The sequence below is a fragment of the Cariama cristata genome, unplaced genomic scaffold, assembly GCF_000690535.1.
Source record: "Cariama cristata isolate BGI_N322 unplaced genomic scaffold, ASM69053v1 scaffold31649, whole genome shotgun sequence".
Taxonomy (NCBI): Eukaryota; Metazoa; Chordata; class Aves; order Cariamiformes; family Cariamidae; genus Cariama; species Cariama cristata.
In genome coordinates, this window is record NW_009636801.1 from 1 (window position 1) to 10029 (window position 10029).

The 10029-nt window shown below is 38.2% G+C and overlaps 1 protein-coding gene across 1 annotated transcript; it reads left to right on the top strand.

The window, feature by feature from the left end:
- Window positions 1-356: 356 nt before the first annotated feature.
- On the top strand, window positions 357-1371 carry LOC104156958 (serine/threonine-protein kinase pim-3; the record flags this gene model as incomplete). The annotated part of the gene is made up of 2 exons (XM_009708061.1): window positions 357-533; window positions 761-1371. Coding segments are annotated over 2 exons (362 nt in total), but the record flags the coding sequence as incomplete, so codon positions are not given.
- Between the last annotated feature and the right edge of the window lie 8658 nt (window positions 1372-10029).

The window sequence follows — 10029 nt, forward strand, 5'->3', positions numbered from 1 at the left end:
CCTCTCCTCTCCTCCCCGCCAGCCCCCTTTGTCCTTTTGTGTCTATTTTTGGTGTGATGCTGCAGACGCCACGTGGTCAGTGAAAGGGAGCTGTGCCTGGGTAAACAGTCAGCTGACGGGGATGTGTTATTGCCTGCAACACAATCGCACAACCGGATGGGCCAAGTCTGTTGATGGTGTAACCTCGCAGATGGCCTGAAATTACACCACTAATGGCTTTGGCCCATAAGAAATTTAAAGCTTTTTTTTTTAACTCCCAAATGACAGGTTTATGAATTTAATTTAGCCCTACTAGGAGGAGCTGAGCAATGGGGAAACACTCTAAACCTTGACTTTTTTTTTTCTCCTGCTTTTAGGAACGAGAGTATACAGCCCTCCAGAGTGGATCAGATACCACAGATACCATGGGAGGTCAGCAACAGTATGGTCTCTGGGAGTTTTGCTGTACGATATGGTTTGTGGAGACATCCCTTTTGAGCAAGATGAAGAAATCTTGAGGGGACGGTTATACTTCAGGAGAAGAATTTCACCTGGTGAGTTGTATAGGGGTCAAGTGGGGGCTTCTGTTTTGATTTTTTTTTTGTTTTTTTAATGTTTCTTTTTTCCTATCTTCTTTTTTCCTTTTTTCACGTTTCTTTTTTTTTTTCCCTTTTAAATAGTCCTGTACATTTGAGCTTGTATGGGTGGAATTTTTTTTTTAATTCCGGGTTGTCTTTTTACTTTTCTAGTCTAAAATGGCTTTTTTATTTATTTGTTACAGAATGTCAACAGCTGATCAAATGGTGCCTTTCACTGAGGCCTTCGGACAGACCAACACTTGAGCAAATTTTTGACCATCAATGGATGCACAAATCTGAAGTAGTGAAGTCTGAGGACTGTGACATAAGGCTACGGACCCTTGATACTGATGTATCTAGCACAAGTTCAAGTAATGAGAGTCTGTGAATTACTAAGGACCTCGCACTGGGAGGGGAGCTACAAGCAGAAAGACCACAGTGCTGCTGCCAATACGTAGGAGGGGCTAGAAAAATGCATTCATTATCCTGTAGTTGAATCTTTGTCTGAGGGACTTGATTTTATTTTCCCCCTTTGCTGGTTTCTGCTTTGGAATGAGAGATTTCCTTTGGAAACGCTGATGTTTGGGAGTTGCAGGCCAGTACTTAGTCAAAGACTGACCTTATTAAGAAAGCAGTGACCTCTTGAATACATGGTAAACTTTTTTGCTCTCATAGAGCCTGGACTAGATTTTATTTGCTTTTGAGTGCCTTTTTGAAAGCTGCTTCAGTGGGACTTTCTTTTTTGAGCTGTGTATGTCCAAAGAAGATCCAGTTCATTATAGGAATTTGCTCCCTTTAGACTCAGTGCTGGAGGAAGCAGCTCCTATGATGCATTGGAGAACATGTTCGGTGACTGAATGAAGTAGTCCCATCCACTGGTGATGGAATACTTGAACACAGACATTTCACTCCTGCCCCCCGGCCCTTTCCAAATCCAACCCACCTCTGCTGCTCAAAATATTTCCTATAGCCTGCACAGAAATATGAACAGGTATATCAGCTTTTTTATCAGAAACATTTATTCATGTTTCCTTTTATCATCTCTACCATTGGGCATGAGAAGCCCCTTTCTCAACTCCCCCCGGCCTTTTGTCACCCTGCGAGTCTTAAAAGTATGTATGGGCATGTTGAATGCACAATCAATGCAATATTCAAGGACTTTACTTTTTTTTTTTCCTCCATACCTGTATAATGTGTTTATGTAAACTTGGTTTTTCCCATGTACTATACAGTTATTTATTGTTTGGAGTTTAGAAGACCTCCCACAGGTTTCAGCTGTGGCTATTTATTTGGTTAATTTATTTGGTTAGAGTTATTCAACACTGTGCTTTCCCCTCCTTCTCCCCATGGGAATTCTAGTGGTTTGCCCATGGCACTTTTTTTTTCTGCATTCCTGTCAACTTTTGTTTAAAAAAAAAAAAGACAAAAAAAATTTTCTGACCTTATCAATTTTTGTTGGAAGATGGAAAATTGTTGTACAAAGTCTAATTTAAGGGAAATAGAATGACTTTTTAAAGTTAGTCAGTATGCCTTTTGTCTGGTATTATTGTACCAGAAATGTAAAGTAATGCTGTTTGGAAGGGTTTTAAATTATTGACATTGTACAGTCTCCGTGCATTGGCTCTGGAAAGTAGAGTGGCAGAGTCATAAACCTTAATTTATTTTAATAGCTGTGTTTCTGTGATCTGGTTGCATTTATGCAGCTTGGATTTGGATTTTTTTCTTCTGTTTAACAGTGTGAAATGTATGGAGATCATATTTTTTATACAGGTATTTCAATTAAACTTTTTTTGTATATAACAGTTCTGTGTTTGTGTGCTCACTTCTGTCTTCACCGTTACTCTTGATGCCAGCAGGGGAACACGTATTCTTACCTTCTCTAGCTTGTAAAGACCTTCAGCGGCTGACCCGCAGTTAATAGGTCTATGCCATTAAACAGTGACCATTTTGGAAGAATTAAGCAATCCCCCTCATTTTAGCCGTATCTACTTCTGGATCCCTGTCTTCAGTGTTGAACTGGAGAAGGTGTACAATACAACAGCGCTAATGGCGTACATAGAAGGGAATGGACTAGTATTGCGGGGGTTTTAACTCTGTAAACACTGGATAACTGGAATACCACTGTACTCATTGTCCTTAAGTACAACAAGGAAGGATTTATGTAGCCGCTGGTGGTTACTGTTTTCACAGCTGACATGTTTACTTTCCATTACGCTCAGTTTCCTTCCTCCCCAGGGTGGACAGGGGTTTCCTGTGCCCTTACAGGAAAGGGACAGCATTCTTGGAGAGCGGGACTGCTGTTTTCCTTCAGCTCCCTTAGATTATCAAAAAGGACTGGTATGTCGCTTCATAAAGTGCTGGGGAACACGTGCCATTCTCACCCATAGCAAAGGGCAAGAGAAATGCCCTCAGCATTCATCTTGGGAGTCAGGTCCTGCAGATCACTGAGTTCATCCTAGTCTCCCTGCAGCTAGAGACTGTCCTGACTTGGTCTTTTTTGCGGGGGTGGTAGCGATTACCAAGTTTAACTACCGTAGAGGGGATCTACAAGGTGTATTTAAGTCTGTGTTCAGTTGGGAAAGGTGCTTTGTAGTAGTCACAATAAAGGGCTAGGCTTAGAGTCTGTTGTTTTTGTGTTATTTCCCTTTCTGGGGATCTTTCTGCCAGCTCATCTACTATTATTTTGTTTCCCTGTGGGGAATATCTCACTTGCTGACATCACATCAAGCTCCTGATGCTAACTAGTTGAGACTCAAAATGCCACTGAATAGCAGGAGGTAAAGCACAAGGGAAAAGACCATTTTTGTGTGTGTGGTTTTCTGATGACATGGGGGGAAGGTACGTAGCTTTTTCTTGGCTGTGAAAAGGAAGTTCAAATGACTCGTCAGGGGAAAAAAAAACAAAAGCCACACACAGTTGTGTCCATAAATTTGTCTGTTTTCTATGTTTTCTGGTTTTGTTCCTTTTTCATTTTAGAGTTGTTTCTCCATTTTTTAGTCAAAATCTGTATGTATGTTAAACCTGGTCCCTGGGAAACTCGCATCTACATGAAAATGCCTGTTGTTGGAACTCAACAGAAATAAAAGATGGTACAGTTACGATTGCTTAGAAAAATCACACAATCTTGTCCTAAGAGAAGAATACTTTAAAAGTGAAGACTGGGAGTTTTAGTTGATTATCTCTTTTGCTTAAGAGGAGAGACTCAGATAAGCTACAGGAGCGATGATCCTAGTGCAGTTCTTTAGGGAAGCACGTTTCTAACCACAAGTGGTCCCTGGAGAAATTCCAGTAGCTGATGATAATTAACATCTTCCACTCCAGTGGCTTCGCATGCTCGCAGCTGTGGAGAGGGGTGGTAGCGAGGCCGTATGGGTGAGCTTCAAAGGGCTACCAGGAAAGCGATTCTAAAAATACATTTGTAAAGCTATTGTTGATTGCTGAACTAGGGACTTTCAACGTTTCCACAGGAGCCTGTGTTACTTTTCTTAGCTTCATAGTGAATGACTGTTGAAGCGGCCTGTTTTGAAACATAAAAACTAGGTTTTCACCTTTTGCTACTGAGGCAAAACGCATTAAAAGGATAAAGGTCAAAAGGCCACAGGCACGAGTGCTGACTCCCCCCTGGGATTAGCTGAACATAAAAGGTGTGCTTTCGGTACTGCACAGGCAGCTTTAGTTGTGAAACTCCCCTGTACACTAATAGAAGCCACGTGGCTGAAACACCATATACCGAAAGTAATGATTTGTAAAAATAACTTTTCATTACAGTTGAAAGTTGGAAAATGATGTGTTAATATAGTTCCATTAGCTGAGTGTTGCTGCCAAAATGAACAAGTCGGTGACAGCTCTTGGTTTCTCCTGCACTTCTATCTGATATTTTAATAGCATTAAATGTTACTTCTCTGGGATCCTCCTCTTCATACTCTCTCCACACTAGGTTGGTTTTCAGCAGCACAAAGCTTGAAAAGCAGAATTCAGCAGGTCACTCAAAATACTACTGTTTAAATCACAGTCTCTTTTAACCTTGACAAATTGATTTAGCAATGATCATACCTACGCATGCAGGTGCGCTACTGGCTTCATAACAGGTATTTCAAATATATTCTAATGCTGAAAGATCTTTAACAATGTAGTATTTTGTGTAATTCGTATCCCTAATAAAACTCATTCTTCTGCGTACATAAGCATAACTTCCTTCTTTTTTTTTTTCTTTTAGTTAACTAAGCTTATATTTACTGAAGCAGCCAAACAAGACCCCTTTGAACAAAGCTATCAGAAGGATGTTAGAAAGATTGATGAGGGTGTGTTCTCGCCAAACACTTACGGTTCTCTTTCAGTGGTTTACTGACCTCTGTTGGTGAAATTACAGCATGTGTTCCGAAAATAACGATGCATGAATTGGGAAGAGAGATTCTGAAACACTGCTGACTGATATTTTCAGATATGGAAGAGTACGGCTAATGCTTGAATATCCCACAATGTTTAAAAGGCTACCGTTACAAAAAGCAGAAGAAAAAAAAAAAAAAGGAAAAATTAAGATATTACAAATATGCAATAGCTTTTCAAAAAAAATGAGAGAGAGAAGTACGAATTCAAAAGGTTTTCAACTCTGCATCTGAAGTTACAGAGGTAACCTGCCTAGTGAGCCCCCAGTCACTTAGTGACTCTGGGCCTGAGCATTTACCAGCATATAGCCCTCGTTCTTCCACTTCATTTCAGTCACAATGAGAAGCACTTCTGGTATGTAAATGGGCAATAATTCTCAGCAGTGCAACTAGATAACGTAACAGAACATTGTGGCCCTATCAGCTTATTATTAGTGGATTTTTTCTACTAACAGCAGTGATGCTACTGTTGGTAGCAGAAGTCAAGATGGCGGCATTTTAATTTCATTGCAATACATAGTTTTTCTGATATAGTACTGAAGTTTGCTGTGCTTGTAAATTTGCAATTGCTTAGTTTCATGGCTATCTGTCATTTAAAAAATTAATATGTTTTTGCCTAAGGGGTTCCCTCAGGTAGCTGATATACCAGAGACATATTAAGCTTTGGTTATATTGCAGAACTGCTGAACAAAGTGATAAGGAGGCCACAAACCCATGCCACTAAAAATAAATATATATCTGTATTTAGATAGGATTCCTAATTAATTTCAGAGAATGTTTGTCTCAAAACGGGTGGATTCATGTGGATCAATAAAAAACGTGGGCATAGAGATATACCAGTCTCTTTTTGCTGAAGAGAAGTTACACTAGAGAACCTCAGAAATGGGGTCTAATGCTAGGCAAAATGAGCAGTAACATAAATCCATGAAATTCTTGCAGAGATTTTCTTAACTCTCAATCCCACTCCTTCTGTTGCAATAAATTTAAAAGGTATTCAGTCTTTTGTGTCCTTTGCTGCTCATAATCTTACTATTATTTGTAATATGGCCTGGCACACTCAAGTTTAGTAAATGTTACATGGTTTCCAAATATCTATTAGAATTTGCATATTTATATCTCAGATACTAGGATTTCCTTTTCCTTAAAAATACCACGAAGGAAATTACTTGCCTGCGGAAGAATTATGCTTACATAATAATATAAATTCAATATAGGTCTCAGATCAGCTGTGTTTAAGCTCTAATTAATATGGTCTTAGTAAGAATGTTATCTATTATCTCTAATACTCTGCTAATTGACTACACAAACCGTTATGTAAAAAGCTGCTTATACTGGTCCAGTAAGAGAATTAGTGAGACGCATACTTTAACTTGCACTCTTTCTCAGGTAAGTCTGTGTTAAACCTTGAAATTCAATTAAGTCATAGGCAACAGAGCATCTTGTGGATCAATATTCTTCTTTGTTTACTATTAATGACTCAGCAGTCACTTTAACTCTTCAATCAGGAGTAATGAAAGATTACAGAAAATTACACTGAAAATTGAAGGGTATTTTGCTCTATTCTGTGAAGATTTCTGAATAAATGTTTTATCATTTTATGAATCATTGTCTGTGTAATAGCTAGGTGGAATGTTTTCTTGTATATATGTTCTACTGAAAAAAATGCTGTTTTATTGAAATAAAAAAGCTTTGCTTGCAACACCTATCTTGGTAATTATGAATGGTCTGGTTTCAAGGTTGAAGTTTGTCTCTCCACTTTTCTGCTTCCCTTGTTTTAGGACAGGAAAACGTAAACATCAAATATCAGTCTATTCTAGGTAAAATAAATAAATACGTTAACAAGCATATGCTATGAAAGGTTGGAGTGGGGATCCCTCAGATGGTTTTATTTTTGCCAAAATTTTCCAAACCTAATAGTGTCATGAAAGGGAAGAGTCTCTTTCAAGATCGTCCTATGGGAAGACATGCATTAATCAGAGGGAAATGCTCCTGTGTTCAGCAAGGTTTTTTCCCGTTTTTTAAATGTCTATGTAATATACAGATTTACATCAGCACAGAAAAGCACAACAAATCTCAGCTTTCCAGAGGTAACTTGTCTATTGTCCAAGCAGAGGTAAATAGGTAACAAACTTAATCCATAGGAAGGCAGATTAAGTTGTGGTAAGGAAGAGCTTTATATCTGTAAGGATAACTGAACACCGGAGTAAACTGACTGTGGAATATCTCAAATCATCACTTTTAGAAACAAGCATTTTTCATAAATCATCCAGACATTACAACTGATATAAAAGTACTTTGGATTTCATCAACCTGATGCTTACGAGTTAAATGCTTACAAGTTAACAGAAAGAGATTTCAGTCTACAACATGCATTCTGCTTGTTGAACCAATATAAAATTTATTGACAGTGCCCCTTTTGCTACTGGCAAAGCACTTTTTAATGCAGATTTGACCTAATCAATAGAAGACTTTCTCATGATGGTGAGGCTATGGGGCTACTGACCTTTTGTCAAAGCCAGCATCAGCTAAACTGGTCCTCCCTCACACCAGCTCTTCCCTTTCGCTGGTGCACCGATATTCAAATCAATAAACTGATCTCTCTGATAATGAGCCAGCATAAGTGAGGGAATACACACAACCGCTTGGGACTGGGGTGTGGGAGAAGAGAGATGTTGCTGCTGAAGAAAGGATATGTGTAATAACAAACTTACTTTTCTCTAGTCTGTGCCATCAAACAGACCCCCTAGTTTCTATTTTCTAACTTCTGCAACAGCGAATTTCCAAGGAATGTTGATGCATCCTGCTATTTTTAACCTTGCATGCAAATTATTTTAAGTGGCTTTTTTTTCAAATCAGGTGGTGAGCACTTGCTTGAAAAGTACACAGTACCTCAGCTCCTGATGAACTGAAAGAACTTGGATCACAGAGAATCTTACAAAGACCAGAACTTATTAATATTTTTACACATCTCAACAGTATGCCCTACTTTTTAACCAGCTTCACAGGTACATTTGCAAATGAGAAAATATATGAAACATTTCAGAATAGCTAATAAATAATGACACTTCACAGCTATGCTTGAAGAAAAAAAAAGTTGCAGTGAGAAAAAGTGACACAAATGGTTGAGAGGTCATAAGTGCATTTATTGTTTTATCTCAAGATCTATGATTTTCCTATTTCTGTCTCATTTCGCGTCTCTTCAGCATGCATAATCTCCATTGTCATCTCTAGGATATTTCTACCAATACCCGTAACTTAATATACAGTGTACCGATATACCTAAAGGAAAACTTCAGCAACTGATCTTGGAAATCTTGGTCAGTCCCAATATAAACCCTGAATTTTGAGTGCATATTAAAGATACATTGTTCCCCGGTATAGTGCTTGGAGTGATCCACTCAAGTAGCTCTGATAGCTGAGTATCGTCATTTCCCTGACAACTCCTAGCCAAAGTGCTCTTGGTGGCATAGGACCCAATTCTACTGTTCTTGTCCAGAAATTCCAATCATTTCAAGTGGAGTATTGCCTGTGTAATGACTACAGGATTATCTCTCAGCTTAAGAAAAAAGAAGGGCTGCCCTAGAGTGAAAATGAATAAGAAAGCCTGAAGTTGTAAAGAAAACCCTCTACTGCAATGCTGAAAAGTGATGGAGAGAAAAGAGAGAGAGCCCTTCTGTCTTACAGAAGTCAGAGCTGCAGCTCTCTGTAAGATAACAAATGAGTTATTTGGAAAGCAAGGGCAAGGTAACTTGAAAGAGAAGTAGAACATAAAATTTGTCTCAAAACTTGAGGCCTGGGTGGTATTTTTGTTAATACCACAAAGAGCAGTTACTCACTAGAAGTCTTTTTTCCCATGTAACTGCCTGTTAGTGTGAGAAAGTGTTCATAACAAAGTTGATAATAATTGATACCTCTCTTTTCCTCTTCCTCTGCTGAACAGACTTTTCACGTCACAAGCCAAGGGCACGACCCAACTCCTTTTATGATCTGTGACAAACCCCTACAGATACAAGTGATGAGATGAACACACAAGTCACGTTTGCAGAACAGATAATATATGCTTTCATATTCTTTACTAAGTTACATTCTTATTAATTACTATTGTTTTAAAAACTAACATCCACAATGGCAAAAACTGCACTGGTGCCAATGGTCTTTTTCACCCACATGGCTTTCACAGCGCTTTAGAAACTTCATTGGCTAATTGTGAATATACATATGATAGCAACCCTTTGCCTATATCTTACTGCCACCTTATAGAAAAGCTTTCTTGATTCCAGAGCAAAGTAATATAGTTGACAGCACTGAATATTTAGCCAAGTTGCTAAGAAACTTCTTTTTAGTTTCTAGAACACTAAAAAAGTATAAATATGTTTATTATACTTACATTTATAACATAATTAATTATAATTATTAATTATTATATGTTGCATGATATAAAATACAAAATAAAAACAGAACTCTAGGAAATATGTCTCTGCACTTTATTCTAATCCATATTTCTTAGGCCTCTGCTCTTCCAGCTCCCGGTGAAATCTACTGGAGAAGAATTAAAAAAGTGAACAGATATTTAGATCCCAATGAATCTCCATCATGGATAAATTCATTATTTGATTACCTTTTCTTACCTTTGGCTGTAGGTACTGACCCCAAAATATCTGACATTATTTGGTCCTTCTGACTGATTTTTTGGTTCCACTGTCAAATTTTGAATGTGTTTAATGGAAATTTTGAATGACACAAATTCATATATCTGGCTATATAATTTTCTAATATTTCAGACTGCTATAGTAAGTCTTCTGCAATGAACGGGTTAGTTCAGCTGAAGCTTACTGACAACTAAACGTCATAAATGGTGATTATCAAGGCAATATTAGAAAGTCTTAAAGAATCCCTGGACAAACACAAGATTATCAGAGGTGCACATGAAGTTCTCTCTCAGCTCTTGCAGATGATCGGTATAAAGCTTATGTGGCACTGGAGACAAACTGGAATGGAAGATGCTTCAAATACCGTAGCAATAAGACATCAAATGGCTTGGTACTGGTTTTCTGCAGGGAAAGATCAGCCTTCACTTTGCACAGAGG